The sequence below is a fragment of the Tenrec ecaudatus genome, chromosome 4 (assembly GCF_050624435.1).
Source record: "Tenrec ecaudatus isolate mTenEca1 chromosome 4, mTenEca1.hap1, whole genome shotgun sequence".
Taxonomy (NCBI): domain Eukaryota; kingdom Metazoa; phylum Chordata; class Mammalia; order Afrosoricida; family Tenrecidae; genus Tenrec; species Tenrec ecaudatus.
The window spans coordinates 117,978,015-118,001,592 of NC_134533.1; the positions used below are offsets into that span (position 1 = coordinate 117,978,015).

The 23,578-nt window shown below is 46.7% G+C and overlaps 1 protein-coding gene across 1 annotated transcript; it reads right to left on the bottom strand.

Annotated features, from left to right (window-relative positions):
* Positions 1-21,167: 21,167 nt before the first annotated feature.
* Positions 21,168-21,675, bottom strand: LOC142447076 (large ribosomal subunit protein eL29-like). The gene has a single exon (XM_075548788.1). It carries the CDS (start codon positions 21,648-21,650, stop codon positions 21,168-21,170), a length of 483 nt encoding a protein of 160 aa, XP_075404903.1. The 5' UTR covers positions 21,651-21,675.
* Positions 21,676-23,578: the final 1,903 nt, after the last annotated feature.

A 23,578-nucleotide genomic window follows, 5' to 3' on the forward strand; every position in this document is an offset into this window, starting at 1 on the left:
TTATGTCCCCTGGGAATTCTTGCTATAAATTATTCTGTACTGGTGAACAGTTCTGTGTTTTCATTAATAATGATCACAATAACAAGCATTGACTCTGTTCTCTATGACAGTTACACTGAAGACAAAAGCCATGTCATAAAATAGCACGCACTTACTATAAACACACACCGTGACAAGATTAGACAGTTCGATGATTTGCAGACATGATCACTCCGTTACTGATGTTTGATACGGAAAACATTCGAAGAAGAGAACATTGGCGCAAAATAAATCCCAAACAAAGCTATTTTAAACACTGAAGAACAAGACTACAGATATTTAGTACTTAACGTTGGCGTTCTTAAAATAAACGTTTTGAGCACACACCAAGCGTCAGTTGCTGTATTAAAAGCCGTAGTCTTTGTTTCGTTAAGCCGCTCTAGATGGAAGCGCGGTTTCCATTTGCATTGATGTTCATAGAACCATAGAGGAAGTCCAGGTGTATCTTCAAGGTAGTACCAGACGTACATGTTGCTTCGTAGAAGCCTGTTTCCTTTTAAAATGATGGGAAAATGCTGTCTCTTTGCTCTGATTTTGGTTGGCACTGCTATTGATATCACTTCTGCCAATTCAGACTGCGGATCCTTGTCTGGCTGCATGCTAGTGGATCTCACAGGAACGTTCACCTCTTCCCCTCCCTGGACTTTTCTGTTAAAGCACTTACCAATAACTGGATGCCGGGGTGAACAGACAGGGCTTTCTGCTTCTGGGAAGAGCTAGTCTCCGAAACTCACAAGGGCAGGGCCACCCTGTCCTTCCAGGTCCCTATGAATCAACACAATGGCAAGGAGTCTGGGTTTCCGTCCTTTGTGGGGGATATTCAGATGCCGCGTAATACTGGTGAACATTGTCAGACAGCATTTGTGTCACATTTGGATCTCCTGGCGCTATATGGCTTCTCATATTGAAATTGCCAAGCTAAGAGCTTCCTTGGCCTCCAAAGTGTGCTATTTCTTGGCACATCATTAATGAGATTTATGTAACCCAAACTATGGGATAAGCTTTTTCATATTTATTTTCTTTCCAAGAATACTTGCCATTAGCAGGAGAGCTTTACCAGTATAGCCATAAGAAGGCAGTGAAGCTAAGGAGACATGAAGGAGCTCATGCTATAGCTTGGAAAACACCACTAAAGATCACCCCCCATTTGAATCGTCCCACGCAATCCATCGTCTTTTTGTTGACACGCTGAAAAGCGGTATGCCCTTGGAGTTGATTCTGACTCATGAGCCCCGTAGGACAGGTAGAACTGGCCCCGTACGTTTCCAAGACTGTGACTCTTTGTGGGAGTAAAAAGCTTCCTCTTTCCCCGGCAGAAAGACTGGTGGTTTGGAACTGCTGACCTTGCAGATCTCAGCCCAATGCGTAACCGTTCGGCCACCAGGGCTCCGGATGCAGAATCTCAGGAGGATCCATATTGAGAGAGAAGGGTCCCAGTACAGAGCAGGCCTGACTTTGCAGGTGAGGAGCAAGATCCCTACGCAGAGTGGAATTCAACAGTAGGACGGCATCGAAGTGCCCCACTGGCTCTCTCAGACTGTCCATCGATCTGGAAGCAGAGAGCCTCATCTTTCTCCCTGAAAGTGGCTTGCGAGTTTGAACCGCCAACCATGTGGTTAGCAACCCAATACTTAGCCGACTGTGCAGCCAGGACTGGAGTCGATTCCAACTCAGAGTGACCCTGCAGGACAGGGTAGAACTGTCCCTGGGGAGCTCCTAGACTCTCACTGTTTTGAGGAGTCGTGCCTTTCTCCTGTGGAACAGCTGCTGGTGGTTTTGAACTGCTGACTTTGAGTTTAGCCACCCAACTCGTAATCACTGAGCCACCAGGGCTCCCCAAGAGGCACAGGGTAGGGGAACTGAAAGTGGTGATGAGACAGGTTGGCTCTCAGATCGTGGGTCTTCTGGTGGCATTTCACTGATCCTGGTTTGGGTGAGTTTTCATTGTCACTGAGAACCCCGCCGGACTTTCTTTTCCAAGAACCAGACCACATGACCTCCACTTTCCCTTGCTCGCTGGTGGCTCAGGCTGGCTGTGTGCAGTTGGCGCCTTTCGGCTTTTGGCTTCGTGAACTGCACTGAAACAGGAGCAGGGTATCTCGGTGCACACAAGTGAGAAACTTATGCAATCTCGCATCTGACGGCTGCGTTCAGTGCCAGGCTTGAATTCCCTTCGAAACTCTCGGTTTTGCTCCCTGAAGAGGCCAGATCTTTCTGAAAGTTGAGACTCTTGGTAAAGTCCCTCCCTTGCCAGTGTCTTCTGACTGTACACCTAGTTCGAGGATGACCTAGTCTTACTCTTCTGATCCCGTTTTGTGTAGGCTGCTGTTTCATGTAGAAAGTGTTCCTCCGCCTAAATTTCCCTCCCCATGCGGAGTGAACTGCAGGAGCGCACAGCCACGCAGTGATCAGCAGGCAGCCTGTATGAAGCGTGAGGTGGGCCGTCTCCGTCTACGCTGACAGGGGAAACGCCACGGTGCATGATGCGGTAAAAGAAAAGAGCATCCACAAACATTTCAATATTTACGGTATAAACACACTCATGCACGCACGCATGCTTGCACACACACAGAGCTCTGCTTTATGCATGCGCAAGTTTATTCCAAACAAAATGTGTTTAAAGGTGTCTGTGTGATCAGTGGATGGCTGCAGACAAGTTCCTTCCATACCACTCTTCGTCTTAATCGCTATCATGCTGTAATAGTCTCATTGGGATGTCTTTCCAAAAAGCAAAACAAAAACCCGCCTCATAAGGACAGTGGCTTCTGAGAGGATCTGCAGGCCAGGTAAGTTCAAGGCAGAGAGGTCGGCTCAGGTAATGGTGATGGTTTGGGGGATCCCAAAAGGTTCATCTTTTTTATAATGAAATTTTTAATGTTATTTTAAGAAATCATTTTACAGCTCATAACAATCCATCCATCCATTGTATCAAGCATATTTGTACATATGTTACCATCATCTTTTTCAAAACATGTTCTTTCTACTTGAGCCCTTGGTGTCAGCTCCTCTTTTTTCCCTCATGAACCCTTGAGAAATCATAAACTATTATTTTCATATCTTACACTGTCCGCTGTCTCCCTTCACCCACATTTCTGCTGTTTGTCACCCTAGGGGTTGGGTAGGGAGGTTATACATCCATCACTGTGATCAATTCCCCATTTCTCCCCCCACCTTCCCCCTACCCTCGTGGTATTGCTGCTCCTGTTATTGATCCTGAGAGGTTTATCTGTCCTGGATCCCATGTGAGCTCTCATCTGTACCAGTGTACACACTGTGTTCTATCTGGATTTGTAAGGTAGCACTGTGGTCATGATAGTGTGGCGGGGAGCACTGAAGAACTAGAGGAAAGTGGTATGTTTCATCAATGTTGTACTGCCCCCCTGACTGGCTCGTCTCTTCCTTGTGACCCTTCTGGAGGGGATGTCCAATTGTCTACAGATGGGCTTTGGGTTTCTATTCTGGACCCCCTTGTTTGCATCCATTTGATTGTTTTGGATCTTCTGATGCCTGATACCTGATCCTGTTGACACCTTGTGATCACACAGGCTGGTGTGGTTCTTCCATGTGGCCTTTGTTGATTCCAGCTAGAAAGACATTTATTTACCTTCAAGTCTTTCAGGCCCCAGACGCTATATCTTTTGATAGCCAGGCACCATCAGCTTTCTTCACCACATTTGCTCATGTACCCGCTTTGTCCTCAGTGATCATGTTAGGAAAGATGAGCAGCACAGAATGCCAGGTTACTAGAACAGCATGTTCTTACGTTGAGAGAGTACTTGAGTAGAGGCCAAATGTCTGTTTGCTACCTTAGTACTTACGATATAAATATATGTACATAGACCTATATCCCTGTTGTTATATATAGATGTGTTTACATATGTGCATGCCTGCATTTACGCCTCTATAAATATCTGTTGCCTCCTAGTTCTTTCCTCTTGATAGACTATCTCAAAGGACCCAGGGACACAGGACAGGAACCACAGTCATTTTTTTTAAATAATTTTATTGGGGCTCATACAACTCTTATCACAATCCATACATACATCCACTGTGTCAAGCACATAAGTACATTTGTTGCCATCATCATTCTCAAAACATTTGCTTTTTGCTTGAACCCTTGATATCAGCTCCTCATTTTTCCTGCTCCTCCCTCCCTCAGGAACCCTTGATAATTTATCAATTATTATTTTGTCATACCTTACACTGTCCGACGTCTCCCTTCATTCACTTTTCTATTGTCCGTCCCCCAGGGAGGAGGTTATATGTAGATCCTTGTAATCAGTTCCCCCTCTGTACCCACACTCCCGGTATCGCCACTCTCACCACTGATCCTGAAGGGATCATCTGTCCTGGATTCCCTGTGTTTCCAGTTCCTATCTGTACCAGTGTACCAGGTCTAGCCAGATTTGTAAGGTAGAATTGGGATCATGATATTGGGGTGGGGGAGGAAGCATTTAGGAACTAGAGGAAAGTTGTATATTTCATCATAGCTACACTGCACCCTGATTGGGTCATCTCCCTGCAACCCTTCTGTAAGGGGATGTCCAGTTGCCTACAGATGGGTCTCGTGTCCCCAATCTGCACTCCCCCTCATTCACAATGATTTTTTTGTTCTTGATGCCTGATACCTGATCCCTTCGACACCTCATGATCACGCAGGCTGGTGTGCTTCTTGTATGTGGGCTTTGTTGCTTCTGTGTTAGATGGCCGCTCTTTACCTTCAAGCCTTAAAGACCCCAGATGCTGTATATTTTGTTGTTTTTAAAATAATTTTATTGGGGGCTCATACAACTCTTTTCATAATCCATACAAACATCAATTTATAAAGCACATGTGTACATTCATTGCCCTCATCATTCTCAAAACATTTGTTCTCCATGTAAGCCCCTGGCATCAGCGTCTCATTTTCCCCCTTCCTCCATGCTCTCCCCTCCCTCTTGAACCCTTGATAATTTATAAATTATTATTTTGTCATATCTTACACTGTCTGGAGTCTCCCTTCACCCACTTTTCTGTTGTCCATCCCCCAGGGAGGAGGTTACATGCAGATCCTGTAATCAGTTCCCCCTCTCTACCCCACCTTCCCTCCACCCTCCTGGTATCGCCACTGGTCCTGCAGGGATCATCTGTCCTGGATTCCATGTTTCCAGTTCCTATCTGCACCAGTGTACATCCTCTGGTCTAGCCAGATTTGTAAGGTAGAATTGGCATCATGATAGTGGGTGGGAAGAAAGCATTTAGGAACTAGAGGCAAAATGTTTCTGCACTGTGCCCTGACTGGCTCATCTCCTCCCCGTGACTCTACCATAAGGGGATGTCCAGTTGCCTACAGATGGGCTTTGGGTCCCCACTCCGCACTCCCCCTCATTCACAATGATATGATTTTTTGTTCTTTGATGTCTGATACCTTCAGCACCTCATAATCACGTAGGGTGGTGTGCTTCTTCTATGTGGGCTTTGTTGCTTCTGAGCTAGATGGCCGCTTGTTTATCTTCAAGTCTTTAAGACCCCAGACCTATATCTTTTGATAGCCAGGCTCCATCAGCTTTCTTCACCACATTTGCTTATGCATCTGCTATGTCTTTAGCTATTGTGACAGGAAGGTGAGCATTATGGAATACCAGTTTAATAGAACAAAGTATTCTTGCATTGAGGGAGTTCTTGAGTGGAGGCCCAATGCCCATCTGCTACGTTAATACTAAACCTATGCATATATGCAAGTACATCTATTTCCCTATCCTCATATATAAATCTATTTACATATGTACGTGCCTTTACTTAGACTTCTATAAATGCCCTTTGCTTCCTAGTTTTTTCCTCTATTTCCTCTTACTTTCCTCTTGTTCCACTATCCTGCTCAGCTTTCATTTGAGTTTCAATAATTCCTCTCCATTACATTACCCTGGATCATGCCCTACCATGCCTCCTACATCCTCCTCACCACCAATTTGGGTCACTTGTTGTTCTCTTGTCCCTGAGTTTGTTTCTCCATACCTCCTCCTCTCCCATGTCTCCCCAGAACCATTGGCCTGTTGTTTTCTCCTCCAGATTGTTCATCCAGCCTATTTTATTTAGACAGACCTGCAGAGATAATAACATGCACAAAAACAAGACAGAACAAAACAATGTAACAAAAGAAATCCAAACAACAACAAAAAATAACAAAAAAGAAAAGCCTGTAATTAGTTCAAGGACTGTTTGTTGGCCTTTACAAGTGTTTTCTGGTCCAGTCTGATGGGGTGCCACACCCTGGCCCCACAGTCTATTGTTGGTATTCCCTGGGGACTTCATTGTTCTGTTCCCCTTGCTGTTCTGTTGCGAGCCCTTAGTGTTTTGCCTCGGTGTGGTGGGATCAGATCGGGTGCAAGGAACAGGATTTTTATGGGAAAGTTTTAAAATAATTGCAAACTGTATTGGTGAGAGAAAGGTCACGACAGTTGCACTGAGGAGTGTTGTTTCTATGGCAACAATGCCCAGCTCATTCTTCGAGGGTAGCATGGCTCATCCCACAAACCTTGTTTTTGTTTGTTTGGTTTTGATACATCATATCCCATGAAGCCTGTAGCCCTGAGCTTTCTACTTTCAGCCTTCTTTGTGTTCCCCTAAACACAAAGAACATCAAAAATGAATACAACATGAGTTCCTGGATGATGCAAATTTACTGTCTTGACGTTGTGTCAATCAAAGAGCACAGCGTTCTTCCAAAAAATGATTAGCAAGATAGACATGCCACCTCCAGATGTGTACACACCTTGCTGGAGGATATGTAAAGAAACAATAGTTTCACATTTTTATATTTTTGTTAATAAAGCTTTCTATTATTTTGTAGCGAAACTGTTTGAGTTACCATTTTATATTCTAATCATAGGTATCAAGTCTGGAAAGAAACATGCAATTCTAATAAATACACCCTCACACTTAGTGGGTCTGACTCATTCTCACTGCTCTCGAGTCGATTCCGACTCATTCTGACCCTGTAGGACAAGGTAGAACTGCCCCCTGTGGGTTTCTGAGACTGCAACTCTTTATGGGAGTAGAGAGCCTCATCTTCCTCCTGGGCGGCAAGGGTGGTTTCGAACTGCTGGTGGGTAGCAGCCCAACTAACTCATAACCACTGTGTCATGGGTTAGGAGTGTATATTTATAATAACATAGAAATAGTAACATACATGGTTCTACTTACATTACGACGGTAAGGTCTACTGATTACACATAGTAAGCATATCTCAGTATCTTCACAGTGACGTCTAGACCAATGTTTGACCAAACAGCTGGAGACCTAAGTGGGTTGACACAAAACTTCACCATCACAGCAACTACTGAAGTCTTCTCTGATTCCACACGTGGCTGGGTCCCAATTACAGGGAAGGGAAGTCTGACTTGTGACAGTAATCACAGACCTTCGACCAGGTCTTAGCCTCTGAGCCTCTTGAATGAACCTGAGAAGAGGTTTGCTCAAAGATAAAAAAGGTTTAGTAGCAGATAGCTGGGTCCTCCTAACTGCATCTGCATGCAGTCTGGGGTGAGAGCACACGGGGTAACCTCTGGGAATCTCCCCAGACGGGTCATGATTGAATGGGAGTAAAAAAGGTAAACAGACATCTTGGCATATTATAAAAATGGTCTTCACCTCACTCAGATCTTCAAAGGACCTCCGGAGAACCCCAGAGCTTGTCTTAAGAATAACTAAGTCATGCCGTAGGACTCTGACTGAAGCGCTTGGCCTTGCTTGGACCTCGAACAGCATATGTTCAGCATCTCACAGTTTCTGCAGGCCGGCAGTCTGGGCAAGGCTATGGGGTGCTCTACGCAGGGTCTTGGAAGGCTGCAATCAAGCACCAGTGAAAGCACCAGCCTCCTCTAAGGCTCAGGTATTTTCCCAAGTTCACTTACTCGTTGGAAGAATTCATTTCAGTGCCACCAAGCAACTCACAGTGGCTTCCTTCTCCGAGGCCAGGGAAAGAGTTTCTGCCATCTCCAGTCTCTCAATTTCTAGACCTTCTTTTAAAAGCCTTGTCTCAGCATGTCAGCCTAAGCAGGATCATCTCCTTCCAGAGTCCTTTAAAGTCAACTGATTAGGACCTTAAGTACATCAGTAAACATCTTCATTTGTGCCGTATTTTATTTTATTTATAGAATCAAGTTACAGGCTCCCCCCACCCAGAAGAATTTATTTCAAAGGACGGCATTAAATCTGCAGCTCCGGGAGAGGGACATGTCTGATCGGAGCACACGGGAGCAGATGAAGGGGGAGAAGAGAGTGGAGCACATCCTGGCCCACCAGGCTGTGAGGACGATGTTCCCAATTAGAGCAGCCAGTCCACAGAGAGGACCACATGGCCGGCCCCACTAGGAGACATGATGCCCCTCATTGACCCATAGCCTTACAAGGGACAACATCAGAGACACAGTGTGGGAATTGCACCTGATCTGATCACACCACACCGAGGCAAAACACTAAGAGGGTGCAACAGAACAGCAAGGGAATGGAGCGGCGAGGTCCCCAGGGAATGCTGAAGGTGGACGTTGGGATCAGGGTGTGGTGCCCCAACAGACTGGACTGGAAAACATTCCTAAAGGCCAACAAACAATCCTTGAACTAACTACAAGCTTTTCTTTCTTGTTTTGTTTTTTGTCATTGTTTTGTTGTATATTGTTGCTTGGTTGCTCTGTCTTGTTTCTGTGCATGTTATTATCTCCTCAGGTCTGTCTAAATAAGACAGGCTGGATGAACAATCTGGAGGAGACAACAATGGGATCGACAGTTGCAGGGGACATGAGAGATGGGGAAATGGGGGGAAAGGTAGTGGTGTTAACAAACCCAGGGACAAGGGAACAGCAAGTGACCCAAATCGGTGGTGAAGAGGGTGTGGGAGGCCTGGTAGGGCATGATCAAGGGTAATGTAACTAAGAGGAATTGCTGAAACCCTGGTGGGGACTGAGCATGATAGTTGGACAGGAGGAAAGTCAAAAGAAATAGAGGAAAGAGCTGGGAGGCAAAGGGCATTTATAGAGGTTTAGATAAAGATATGTACATATTTAAATATATTTATATATGAGGATGGGGAAATAGATCTATGTGCCTATATTTATAGGTTTAGTATTAAGGTAGCAGATGGACATTGGGCCTCCACTCAAGTACTCCCTCAATACAAGAATACTTTCTTCTATTAAATTGGCATTCTATGATGCTCACCTTCCCAACACAATCACTGAAGACAAAGCGGGTGCATAAGTAAATGTGGTGAAGAAAACTGATGGTGTCCGGCTATCAAATGATATAGCATCTGGGGTCTGAAAGGCCTGAAGATAAACAAGCTGCCATCTAGCTCAGAAACAATAAAGATCACATGGAAGAAGCACACCAGTCTGTGCAATCACAAGATGTCAAGGGATCAGGTATCAGGCTTCATCAGAACAACAAATCTTACCATAGTGAATGAGGGGAGCAGTGCGGAGTGGAGACCCAAAGCCCATTTGTAGGCCACTGGAAACCCCCTTACAGAAGGGTATCCGGGAAGAGATGAGCCAGACAGGTTGCGATGTAGCAACGATGAAAAATACAACTTTCCTCTAGTTCCTAAATGCTTCCTCCCTCCCTGCCCCCACCACTATCATCCCAATTCTACCTTGCAAGTCTGGATAGACCAGAGGATGTACACTGTTACAGATGGAAACTGGAAACATAGGGAACCCAGGGTGGATGATCCCTTCAGGACCAGTGGTGTGAGTGGTGATGCTGGGAGGGTGGAGGGAGGGTGAGTTGGAAAGGGGGAACCGATTACAAGGAGCTACATGTGACCTCCTTCCTGGGGGATGGACAGCAGAAAAGTGGGTGAAGGGAGATGTCAGACAGTGTAAGATATGACAAAATAATAATTTATAAATTTTCAAGGGTTCATGAGGGAGGAGGAAGTGGAGAGGGAGGGGAAAAATGAGGACAATGCCAGGGGCTTAAGTGGAGAGCAAATGTTTTGAGAATGATGAGGGCAAAGAATGTACAGATGTGCTTTACACAATTGATGTATGTATGTATGGATTGTGATAAGAGTTGTATGAGCCCCTAATAAAAATAAATAAATTTTTAAAAATCAAGTTACAGGGCCCACTCACACTCAAGTGTTGGGAAGCATGTCTAAAACAAATGCACTGCCCTGGAGTCAATCCTGACTCATAGCGACCCTGTAGGGGAGGGGTGAACTTCCCCTGTGAGGTTCTGAGACTGTAACTGTTTACGGGAGTAGAAAGTCCCATCTTTCTCCAGAGGAGCGTACTGGTGGTTTTGAACTTCAGACCTTGTGTATCGTAGCACAATGCTTAACCACTGCACCACCAGGCCTTGAAATCAACTACTAGGGCAAAATAATGAATGTTTATTAGTTTTGCAGATAATACAGAACTCGGAAGGAGAGCAACACAGAAGGCACCAGGATTAAAAAAAAAACATTCAATTATTTCAGCAGATCAGAATCAAACCAATTAAATTTTAAGTGGAATATCCACCATTTACATGGTGTCTTATTTTTAATCTGCTGCACGTGTGCTAGACACATAGGATGCGAAGCATTGGCTTGACAGCAGTGCGCATGAAAAAAACCTGGTGGTTTCAGCAAACCACAAAGCTAAATAGGAACCAGCAGCTTACTTACAGTGTAATGTAAGAAGGAGAGGCAGAAGTGTAGCCATTGACCTGGAACAGGCAGGCAGGCACTTACTTGAGTGGGAGGGGCTGCAGAGAGGAAGGAGTTGCTATTTTTTCTCAACTCCAAGCCCCACTGGGATGCCTCAAAAGTACAGGGGAGTGTGTGGAAGGCAGGTGGCATTTGCAAACACTCTGCAAACCATGTGCTTTGAAAAAGTTTCAAAGAAAAGTGACTCCACCAACCCAAGTTCCCTCAAGGTCTGTAGGCCTTCCCTGTGCTCAGGGGACAGGCGCAGGGTGCCACCGCAGTAATCTGTGGCAGGGCACCAGTTGGCCAGGATGCAGCCCCACTTGCCAGTGGGCACTAAGCCCAGGTTTCCTCCCCGCTCTCAACTCAGCAGTGTGCATCTTAGAAGGTTGCTCTGGTCAGAGGCCTCTCCTGCGGTTGATGAAAACTCTCCCACTCTCTCAGCATCAACTCTCCTGAACCGGCAACCTCGGGATCAGCTCTTCCTGCCTGTGAAGTGCGTCAGCCCCTTTCCTTGTGGCAAGGTCACGAAGGATGGACCCAGCTCACATAAAGTGAGAATTTCTCCCACTCAGCTTCGGTCTGCGTCTCCAGCACCAGTGTGAGATGATATTCTGTTGCGGTTCGGAACGTGTTCATTGGTTAAGTTCCAGAATTCATTTGCCAGGCCTTTCTTCCTCCTCTAGAAGCTCCACAGAGCCCTGTGCTCATTCATCACCCTGCTGGTGTTTGAATTACCAGTGGAGTAGCTTCCAGGATCAGAGCAATACTTGGGTACAAGCCACCACACACTCATACAAGTCACTCACAAACTGACAGAAGGGCAGTCATTCAGAGATCATTAATGACCTGGAAAATTTCCAGAGGACAAGTGAGGTCAAATACAGACTCTGGAATCAAATGTAAGTTCAAATCCCCACCTTACCACTTGTTAATTGCATGATCTCTCTACAAGTGACTTAAACGCTGTGAACCTCGGCTTCCAGTTTATCAAAGGAGGGTACACTGGGCTCTGCTAAGACTGAGATGATCCAGGCGAGGGGTTCATCAAAGTATGGGGCACAGGGGAGTAGTTTATGAAATACTGCTGTTATTGTGTGATGTCACCGAGTCTACTTCAACCATAGTGACTCGTGTCATAGGGTAGAACTGCCCCCACAGAGCTTTCTTTGGGGGGGGGGGAGGGAGAAGTTCTTTATCAGCTCCCTTGAAAAAGCAGTCGTAGGTCTCGAACCCTCTCTGAGCCTCCACCCACGGACCTTGGTGCCCCTCTTCGGGCTGTGTGTGCAGCAAGGCCAAGCCCCACGTGGCCAGCCCCTCTGAGCCGTGGTTCGAGCCATGCAGAGATCCAGCAGGTTCCGATTCCGCGCCGCCCCCATGGCGTCTTCTTGTGTGTATCAGATTGGTCAGTAGTTGGCCAGGGCTTCCCCCTCATCCCATTGGCTGGGTTGGAAACGTCAGCCTATCAGCTAGCAGCCAATTACAGGACTCCTTTGGACGAGCTATCCAGTGGTGTGGATTGCATTTTGCATCAGACTCGCTGACCCTTTACAAGTGAGCATGACCTGAAACGATGCCGTGTTGCCTACCACAAGGCTGTTTCAATGAGCTGACCAGAGAAGTCTCGTTCAGGGGGCCCCAGCACCCCAGGGATCACCAATTTCGGAAGAGCTGCTTTGCTCCACAGCTGCATAACTAAAAGTCCCCATACGTGGTTTTTCTCGAATAAAAATGGCTTAATGTAAGCTTTGAAATAACAGTTTTTCATTTCTTCCCTGTTCCTAGCAGGCAGGGCTTCAAAGAGTTTAGGGTCCAGTTTCAATGGGAGCTCCTACTTCCCGGGGCTGCCCCAGCTGATAAGAAGAGAGGGTCCCTGGCCGGCCAGCCAGTCCCTGATGAGAGCGGAGCCCGGAGTGTAGGTGGAGGCCCACCGCCCATCTAAGCGACCTTACCATGTCTAGATCAAGCTAAAGGCACCTGGATGAAGTAGGACGTAGCCTCCTGCTTTGCAGCCAGGCAGACTCCGCTCTAATTTAGAGTGTGAGGGCGGCTCCCAGTTTCTCATGGTGGAGCTGAAGGTGCACTACCGCGTCCCCTTCTAATGTCACGCCCCCACCCTGCTCAGGGCCACTGGGGTGTGCACAGACACACCCATGAAGTTCCGTCATCACACCCACCTGCAGCCCCACAAGACACTCAACCCTGCCCTGAGCCCATGGCCCTGGAAGGGGCTGGGTGGCTGTGGGAGTGGGCCGGAGGCAGCTGGGAAAGGGATCCTAAGAGGCCAGTGTTGAAAACAGTGAACACGCTGGGCCGCTGACCCAAAGCTTGGCAGTTTGCGTCCATTCAGGGGCACAGCGGGAGCAAGGCCCGCCCGTCGACCTCGAAACATCAGCCAGTGGAAACTCTATGGCCCACACAGTCTGGCCATTTTCACACAGGGAAGCCATGCAGCACGGCGGACACAATACCAACAACAAAGAATACCTACTTGAGGTATAGCACCAGATTCATTTCCAATCAAGAAGGGGAAAAAAGGAGTTCTAAGCCAAAGAAACTAGGACTTACTGCCGCAAGTCAACGATTCATAGAATCCCAGTAGGACAGAGCAGGAGTGCCCCCCAGGGCCCCACAAATCTTTATAGAAGCCAACTGCCTTGTCTTTGTCCCTCGGAGGAGCTGGTGGGGTGAACTTGAAAGTCTGTCAGGGAACAGCCAAACACTACCCCCAGTGCACCAATCCCTGGGTAGGGAATGCATCTGGGCGAGGCGGGGATGTCAGGGAACAGGACGTGGAATCTAGAAGGGGGGAAAGAAACCAGCTCCTCCGCTGTGCTTTCTGTGTACCGTGCGGGCAGTGACCGCTCAGGAAGAAGCCCTGATAGTCGGCGTGACTCGTGACTCGTTGGACAGCTAAAAGCCAAGGCAGCGCTCTCTTCCCTCCGAGGTTGGCAGCTCTGGAAGCCCCAGGAAGTAGTTCTACTCCGCTCACAGTGTTGCTCTGAGTCACCACCAACCTGATGGCACTGGGTGTTGGCACAGTAGTTGACCATGGTTACGTGCTTCCATGGCGACCCCATTCTTTCTGTCGCCACCCCCGGTGTTTCTCCAGGTCACTTGGGGTCTGGCCTCTCAGAGTCCCCCTCTGTGCTGCAGAGTTACCCATGTCCTTTTGAACACGGAGATTCCCTCCAGCAGGACGCTGTGCTCACTGCAGGCATTCCTATGGCTTTGAACTGGTTCGCTCCGGTTTGGCTCCCTGCCGAGAAAGCACTGACTGAATCTACAGTGTAACAAGATTCCCAGGTGCTGCGTAGAAATCGCCAGCCCTCCCTAGGAGGTCAAACTGGGATGAATCCTTTGAAGCCCTGGTTTAACAATGGCTTCTTGAGACAGTTTTGATTCAAAGTTTAGACATTGTTTCCAAGCAAATAGTTTTGGAGGTTCCTCCGGTGGGGAGCAGTGTACACCTTTACTAAGGGGCTTCTAGCCATAGTCTTGATGACTTCCACCCAGAAAGATGTGTGGAACCTGTGCTAATGAAGGGTACGTGTCAACTTGCCTGTGTCATGACTTTCAACGGTTAGGCAGTCATGTAATGATGTAATCGTCCATTCTGTGATCTGATACAATTATCCTCCATATTGCGAAATGTCCTAGCCTCTATGTTTGTGGTTAAGGGAGCCATCCGGGAGTGAGTTGTCCATCATACTACTGAGGCAGCATCGGTGCAGGATGTATGTGTGTGACTAATGATGTGACGCAAGTCACCATCCCTACCGCCCTATTCAAGTCATACCTTTGCACCACATTGCTTCAAAATAAAGGGTATCAACTGTACCTGATAGACAAGGGGCCTCAAGCAGTCCAGGGAAAAATTCCACTATCTCTTAGTTCCATTTTTCCACGACCTTTTCGAAGTCCCTTCATATATGGCTGCACCGGCAAATTCCTCTCTTGCTCCAGTGGATCCTGCACCCAATGCATCCACACCTGAGCACTGGTTCTTGAACCTCGAGCCAGCACCCTGCCATTTGACCTGCTAATGTGCTCAGCGCTCGCAGTCCCATGAGACAGGACCTGGAGGCAGGCGAGGAAGTGCTGAGGGGCAAGGAGCCGTGGACTTGAGAGAAGATGGCATGGCACAGCAGTTGAGACCTGTGGGCATCTTTAACCTCTGCGTCATAGGATTCCACCTTGTGCTGATTCTTCTTTTTTAATTAATTTATTTATTTTAAAATCATTTTATTGGGGCTCATACACAACGCTTAGCACACTCCACCCATCCATCCACTGTGTCAAGCACATTTGTACATTTGTTGCCATCATCATTCTCAAAACATTTGCTTTCTACTTGAGCCCTTGGTACCAGCTCCTCATTTCCCCCCTCCCTTTTCCACTTCCCCCTCCCTCATGAACCCTTGATAATTTATAAGTTATTATTATCTTTTCATGTCTTACATTGTCAGATGTCTCCCGTCACCCACTTTTCTGTTGTCCATCCCCCAGGGAGAGGGTTATAAGTAGGTCATTGTGATCAGTTCCCCCTTTCTCCCCCCACCTTCCCTTTCCCCTCCTGGTATTACCACTCTCATTATTGGTCCTGAGGGGTTTATCTGTCCTGGATTCTCTGTGTTTCCAGCTCTTATCTGCACCAGTATACATCCTCTGGTCTAGCCAGATTTATAAGGTGGAATTGAGGTCATGCTAGTGGGGGGCAGGAAACATTAAAGAACCAGAGGAAAGTTGTATGTTTCATCAGTGCTATACTGCACCCTGACTGGCTTGTCTCTTCCCCGTGACCCTTCTGTAAGCGATGTCCAGTTGCCTACAGATGGGCTTTGGGTCTCCACTCCGCACTACCCTTCATTCACAATGATATGATTTTTTGTTCTGGGTCTTTGATGCCTGATACCTGATCCCTTCAACACCTCATGATCCCACAGGCTGGTGTGCTTCTTCCATGTGGAATTTGTTGCTTCTCAGCTAGATGGCCGCTTGTTTATCTTCAGGCCTTTAAGACCACAGATACTGTGTGTTGAGTTTTACAAAAGAAATTATTTATTCATTCAATCTCAATGTGCCCAGTAAGTTTGGTTTCAAATCAAAATCTGAAATCCTTTCTACATTTCCCTTCTTTTGATCACGAGCCATCTATTGGGTCACTGATCGAAACGTTCGGTAATGGAGGCTGGGTACCTTCCCTTTCCTCTGGACTTGTGCTAAGCGAGGTAAAGTTCATAGAGGCCATTGGACATGCAGGAAGAGGCCAGTTACCTTGACACTTCTTTCTTCACACCCCACACATCCAAAGTCATCGCCATCCGTGAGCGTCTTCCTCTTTCTCGTTGATTTTCTACTTTAGAGCATGCTGTCCTGTTCCAGGACCTGGCCCCTCCTGACAACAAGCACAGAATACCCGACATGAAGTCTGGCCATCCTCAAGTCTCAAGACCATTTTGGCTGTTCTTCTCCCAAGACAGATTTGTTTGTCTTTCTGGCCGTCTAGAGTGCTTTTCAATAGTCTTTGCCAACGCTATACTCAAATTCCTCTTTGCTATTTCTTATCCAGTGTCCAATTTTCACACTTGAAAACCTACCCACTCATACACTCACCAAAACCAAACCAGCTGCTATTATAACTCATGGTGAAACTATGTGGGTCAGAATTGAAATTCCTACTCCATCTTCATGTGGGAGCATTGCAGAAACCGGGGCCCCGTCGTAGCCAATCATTATCAAGTTATAAAATCGATGTACTGAGTAGAATCAGAGTTTTATTTTCCTTTTAATGAAACAGGATAGGATAAGATAGGGTGGGTGGTATAGGATAGCTTGGGCTGGGACGGAGAGGATGGAAAAATCCTCTTCTGACCCAAGGGTAAATGGGATTGTGTGACTTTTCTTAGTTATGAATTTATACTTATGAATGTATTCCCTGGGCCAAGATGTCATACATTTTCTAACTGTGGGTCATGGGAAAATATTTGACAGCCCCTTTATGTACTGCAATGACAAACCCTGCTCTAATTATTTTGTTTCAAACATTTAAGTAAATTTCCCGGCATAGTCCTCTCTTTCACTGCGGATGTGTGAGTCTGTCTTCAGCATGTACCAGACTCTAGTTCAGAAAGTTAACACACGGGTTTCAAGCACCTGCTTTGTGCCGTGCATGTGGCCGGCCGGGGGAGCGACACAATGGTGACTACAAACAGAGCCCCTCTCTTGGAGCTCACAGTAAAGAGTGAGGGAGGCTGCCGATGGTCTTGCTGTTGCTATTGACTGAGGATTGATCAGACACTGTGCTAAGAACTTTGCATACAGTATTTTATTTATTTTATTATTTTATTTGTTTATGATCATTTTATCGGGGTCTCTTACAGCAATCCATACATCAGTTGTATCAAGCATATTGATACATATCTTGCCATCATTATTTTCTAAACATTTACTTTCTGTTTGAGCCCTCTTTCTTCCCTCCCTGTCCCCTCCCACTCTTGTGACCCCTTGATAAATGATCATTATTTTCATATCTTACACCGATCAGGGTGTGTGGTTATCAGTCGATCATTGCGATTGGTTCCCCCTTCCTCCCCTCCCCTCCTCACCTTCCCCGTACACTCCTGGTATCACTACTCCCATTCCTGTCCTGGATTCCCTGTGTCCTGAGCTCTTATCTGTACCTGTGCACATGCACCAGTTTAGCCTGCAGTGAAAGGCAGGACTGGGGTCATGATAGCGGGGAGGCAGGAAGCATCAAGGAACCAGAGGAATGTTGTGTGTTTCATCAGTGCTACACTGCACCCTGGCCGACTGCACCCTGGTTGACCCATCCCTTCCTGGTGACCCTTCTGTGAGGGGATGTCCCATTGTCTATAGATCGGTTTGGGGTCTCTGCTCCGACCCCCTCATTTTCAACAATGTTTTGTTTGTTTGTTTGCTTGTTTGGAGTCTTCTGATGCCTGTTACCCGATCCCATCAACATTTTATGATTGCACAGGCTGGTGTGCTTCTTCCATGTGGGCTTTGTTGCTTCTGAGCTAGATGGCTGCTTGTTTACCTTCAAGCCTTTAAGACCCCAGATGCTATATCTTTTGCTAGCCGGGCACCATCAGTTTTCTTCACCACATTTGCTTATATACCCATTTTGTCTTCAGCAATCTTTTTTTTAAATCACTTTATTAGGGGCTCATACAACTCTTATCACAGTCCATACATGCATCAATTGTGTCAAGCACATTTGTACATTCATTGCCCTCATTATTCTCAAAACATTTGCTCTCCACATAAGCCCCTGGCATCAGTTCCTCATTTTCCCCTCCCTCCCTCCCTGCTCTCCCCTCCGTCATAAACACTTGATAATCTATAAATTATTATTTTGTCATATCTTACACTGTCTGATGTCTCCCTTCACCCACTTTTCTGTTGTCTGTCCCCCTGGGAGGAGGTTATATGTAGATCCTTGTAATCAGTTCCCCCTTTCCACCCTACCCTACCTCTACCCTCCCGGTATCGTCATTCTCAGCACAGGTCCTGAAGGGATCATCTGCCCTGGATTCCCTGTGTTTCCAGTTCCTATCTGTACCAGTGTACATCCTCTGGTCTAGCCAGATTTGTAAGGTAGAATTGGGATCATGATAGTGGGGGGGGGGGGGGGAAGCATTAACTAGAGGAAAGTTGTATGTTTCATTATTGCTACACTGCACCCTGACTGGCTCATCTCCTCCCTGTGACCCTTCCGTAAGGGGATGTCCAGTGCATTCAGATGGGCTCTGAGTCTCCACTCCGCTCTCCCCCTCATTCACAATGATATGATTTTTTGTTCTGATGATGCCTGATACCTGATCCCTTCAACCGCTCATGATCTCACAGGCTGGTGTGCTTCTTCCATGTGGGCTTTGTTGCTTCTAAGCTAGATAGCTGCTTGTTTACCTTCAAACCTTTAAGACCCAAGATGCCATATCTGTTGCTAGCCGGGCAGCTTTCTTCACCACATTTGCTTATGCACCCATTTGTCTTCAGCAATCGTTATCAGGGAGGTGAGCATACAATGATATGATTTTTTGTTCTTTGATGCCTTATACCTGATCCCTTCGACACCTCGTGATCACGCAAGCTGGTATGCTTCTTCCATGTGGGCTTTGTTACTTGTGAGCTAGATGGCCACTTGTTTATCTTCAAGCCTTTAAGACTCCAGTCTTTAGCAATCTTGCAGGGAGGGTGAGAATCACAGAATGCCAGGTTGTTAGAACAAAGTGTTCTTGCGTTGAGGGAGGGCTTAAGCAGAGGCCCAAAGTCCATCCACCTCCTTACTGTATTGCCACATAAAAATATGTCCATAGGCCAATACCTCTATTTTTATGAATTAATGTATTTACGTATGTACACACCTATATTTATACCTCTATCCATAGCTTTGCTTCCTAGATCTTTCCTCTGTTTCATTTTACCTTCCTCCTGCCCTATCACGTTCACCCTTCTTCTGCCTCTTAGTAATTCCTCTCAGCTAGATTGTTGTTACTTCAACATCCCCAGGTCTCTATGTCCTCCTCGTTGATTTTAATTCCCTAGTTGTTCCCTTGTCTATGGCATTGTTTGCTCACTCTGCTCCCTTCCCCCTCCTTCTCCTCCGCCCCCCCCCCCGACCCCCAAGTGCCTCTGGAGCCATCAGTCCCATTGCTTTCTCCTGGGGTTTGTGTCCCATGCCTCTTACTTTTCTGGTCTAACTGCAGGAGCATCAGGTGGATGAGTCTACCTGGACACCATCTTGACTCCGCCCCTCTTCACAGTATTTAGTTTAAGACCAAAAAAAGACCAAAGTCACTGCCATCGAGTTGATATTGATGTATAGCGACCCTGTAGGCTGTCTTACTGTATGAGAGCCCTGTCATGCTCTGGCAGAGTGGCTAGTGGCTTCGAACTGCTGGCTTTTTGACTGACAGCACAGTGTGTACCTACTATGCCGCCATGGTGCCTGTATTGCATGAAAAAGATACCGTCAGTGCCACTCCATGTCCATTTTACTGAGGAGACAGGCTGTGGGGTTTCTTGGGAAATCAAGTCTTCACTTCTCACTTTTCTGATATCAAAAAATAACCGATTGTTTATCAATCCAAATCACTTCACACCTAGTCTGCCCGTCTGTTCTGGCAGGAGTTGCAGGTGTCGTACCTCCTCCCTGAGCCGGGTCAGAGTGCAGCCTTCCAGATGGCCAAGTTGGCCCGAGACCTCAGACGCCAGCTCCAGCTCAGGAGTCTCCTAGACATACTAATTTCTGACCCGCTGACCCAAACTTCCAGGATTCCCTCTACCCGCCAAGAAGATCAACAGTAACTGAGGGGCTCCCAGCCCCCACTCGTGTTGACCGCTGCTACTCTCTTGGGCTTGATAATTCTCTAGAATGATTCACAGAACTTACAGAGATACTATCATTACAATGCCAGCTTTGTTATAGGGGGAAAGGATACAGATGAAGTAACACAGAGAGTAAGGGCTGGAAGGGACCCAATGCAAAGCATCCTTGTCTCAGAGATGAGCCATAAGGGCTTCATGGGTTACAGGTGCCACTGCTAACCATATAGTCAGCAGTTCAAATCCACCAGCCGCTCCACACCAGAAAAAGTAGATTTTCTGCTCCTGTAAAGATTTATATCCTCAGAAAACCAAGGAGGCAATGCATCTCTGTCCTATAGGGTCACTATGAGTTAGCATCGACCCGATGGTGGTGCATTTGGGGGGGGGGGGTAGCCTCCCAAGGGCATCAATATCTTACTAACTGTGGAATGCTGTGGGGCCACATCTAACCTTCCGTTCCCAAGGCTGCTTGTCACAGATAGAAGTCAGGCATGCCTCTGCCCTCCATTTTTTTTCTTTTTATGAACAATTTATTGGCTCTCATCCACATATCATACAATCAATAGTTCAACCCTCTCAAGAAGAGTTGTACAATCTTAATGACAATTAATTTTAGAACAATTTATTTTTCCACACACATTATTTGTGTAATTATTTTTTCAATTTTGGCAAAAATATGCACAGCAAAACAATCAATTCAACAACATCTACCTGTATAATTCAGTGCCATTGATTGTGCTCTTTGTGTTGTACAACCATTGTTGGTATCCCTCTATAAATTATTCCACCACCATTAAAATGAACTCAATGTCCCCCTGAACAAAACCTGTCCCTCCTTCACTCATGATAACTATATGTCAAGTTTGGTATTTATATTTTAGCAGATTTTTTATATCATATTTACATATCATACACTTCCATAGTTAAATTGCTTCTAAAAAGAGTTAGATATACATCATCACAGTCAGCCCTTATGCACGATTTCTTTTTTTTTTTTCAGCGCCACATGGGTTTATTTGTACAACAAACAGCCCAAGAAGACACCAGCGCCGTGCAGGCAGCAGCCCAGGGCTCACACCAGTCCCTCTCGCCCTCACAGAGAACTCTACTTTGTGGGAGCCTGGGGGCCTTTGGGAGCTTGAGCTGGGGCAGGGGCGCCTTTGGGAGCTTTTGCTGGAGTCGTGGCCTTGGCCGGAGCATCAGCCTTGCTTTGTGCCTTGGCCTTGGGCCGGCAGAGCCTCAGACCCTTGGCAATACGTGCCCGAGCCCGCTTGCCAAGCTTGGGGTGGGCAATGTAGGCCAGTCGGCTGAGCTTGCGGTTGACGCCCATTGGGATCTTGGCCTTGACCTCTGTGGGCTTCACAAGATCCTTGATGGCCTCAGCACGAGCAGCCGCAGCCTTGGCGTTGTTGGCCTGCATTTTCTTCAGGCCCTTCTTGTTGTGCTTCTTGGCAAAGCGCATATTCCTCAGGAACTTGGGGTCCACCCCCTTAAGAGATTCGTATCGTTGTGACCGGGGTTTTTTGATGCCGTTTCTGTGCCATTTCCGGGATTGGTTGTGCGTGGTGTGGTTCTTGGATTTGGCCATGTCTGCACCGACGCCTGCAGCTCCCGGAACCGCACGATTTCTTATGTATCATTAATGTATTCATATTTTCTATTGGAAAACTGGGCATAACGAGTCAAAGATTATCCCTCCTTTTTCTCTCAAATTGACCATAGCTTGGTGAAAAGATAGACTTGAAGCCCATCATATTGCATGTCAAGTTCTATGGAGCCAAATATGTACTCAAGGGACTGAAGTTTATTTACAGACTTTGAGAAATGCTAAATCATTGCATAGGGAATTGAAGATTTTTTAATTTTCCACACAAGGAATATTCTAATGCATTTGAGGGAAAGGAAAATGCATATGAAGGCATACAGTGTGAGGTGCCCGTGACTTAGTGAGAGAGTGTATGTGGCCCTGCATTGCTGCAACCTGAGGCCCACCTGAAAGGCAGAAGATGAGTTACAGTTGCCCAATAGACCCAGCTGATGCCTGTGCTAAGGTCTTTGGCTTGTCAATGAACACCAAACCAAACCTACAGTCACTGAATTATTCCAGCCCCACAGGAGAAAGGAGAATTCCTCCATAGGGGTTTTGAGGCTATAAATCTTTAAAAATATTTACAGAAGCAGACAACCTCATCTTTATCCCACAAAGCAACTGTTGGTTTTGAATTACCGATCCTAGGTTTATCAGTCCAACATCGGCCCATTGTACCTTGGGGGCTCCCTTGGACTGTCGTAGGGTTTACGTAGGCGTCTGCCATTCTCATTCTTTATTGTGGAAACAGCACTCTGCGATATAGGCAAGAGGCACCCTCCATTTTTACCCAATTCTGACCCAACTGTCCCTCCCAGGACACTCAATTTCTGTGGCTGGGCTGTATCATTTATTTCTAGATCCACACAGAACTCACAGATGATGTTCGTGATTACAGAGTTTATTGAGGAATTAACAGGTTACAATTCAGGGGAGAAATGCTCAGTATCTCGTTCATTCAGGAAAGTTTCTTCTCTGCCATGTCAAACAGGCACATCTTTCCCTGCCCTTCAGCCACTGGGCCTGGCCCTTCCCAGTCCAGGCAATGTGGTAAGGCTCTTTTAGGGCTGCCCATGGTTGCCCAAGGGCATGCCACTCCGTGATCAGCCTCAATCCAAAAGCCCTCAGCTCCAGCTCTGTAGATTAGCAAACCCACATAAAAGCTGCCTGTTGGTAATGATCGATGTCTTACCCCGCTGAGTTGTCTGTCCATTATTCCATTCATCCTTCCATCCTTCTGGACCAAGAGCTTGCTGAGACTCTCAGCCAGGGAGGTCATGTGCTCACCTGGGCTCCCTGGGCCTCAGATGAGGGGCCTTCAATAATGTGTGTAGAAATTATTTTAATTGTTTCCCATGAACTTTCAAAAGCCGCCTCATACACATTTATTTTCTTATTGTTTTTTTAAACTATTTCTATTGTGGAAAAAGTATATAACAAAATAGTTTCCAATTCAACAAGTTTTCACGTGTAATTCAGTGACATGGATTACATTCATCATTCTGGGCCACCTATCCTTTTTGAAATTCTCTCACCGCCACTGAGCCATTTAAACCTCTCTATCCCTCTGCTGCTCAAGAGAGCGGAGGCCAAGCGCTGACCCTCAGAGGGCCACGTGCAAGCTCTTAAGACACAAGCACCTTCTTAGGCCAATTAACTGGGCTTGCCCACCAAACCATGCCCCTGTACCTCCAAACTAAGAAACCACGCCCACGGATTTCTTGCCAAGGATCTTCTGGGACTCTGTTTTGTTGTTTTTAAGCTTAGGCTTCTCAAACTTCATATGCGTGCTCTCATCAGGGGAGCTTCAAAGAAGCGGCAGGTGGGAGCGGAGCGTCTGCGTCTCTCCCAGGCTCGTGGCAACACTGATGGATGGCACGGTTCGAGCGGCTCTGCTCTTCTCATTGGCTCGCCTGGGTCTCCGACTG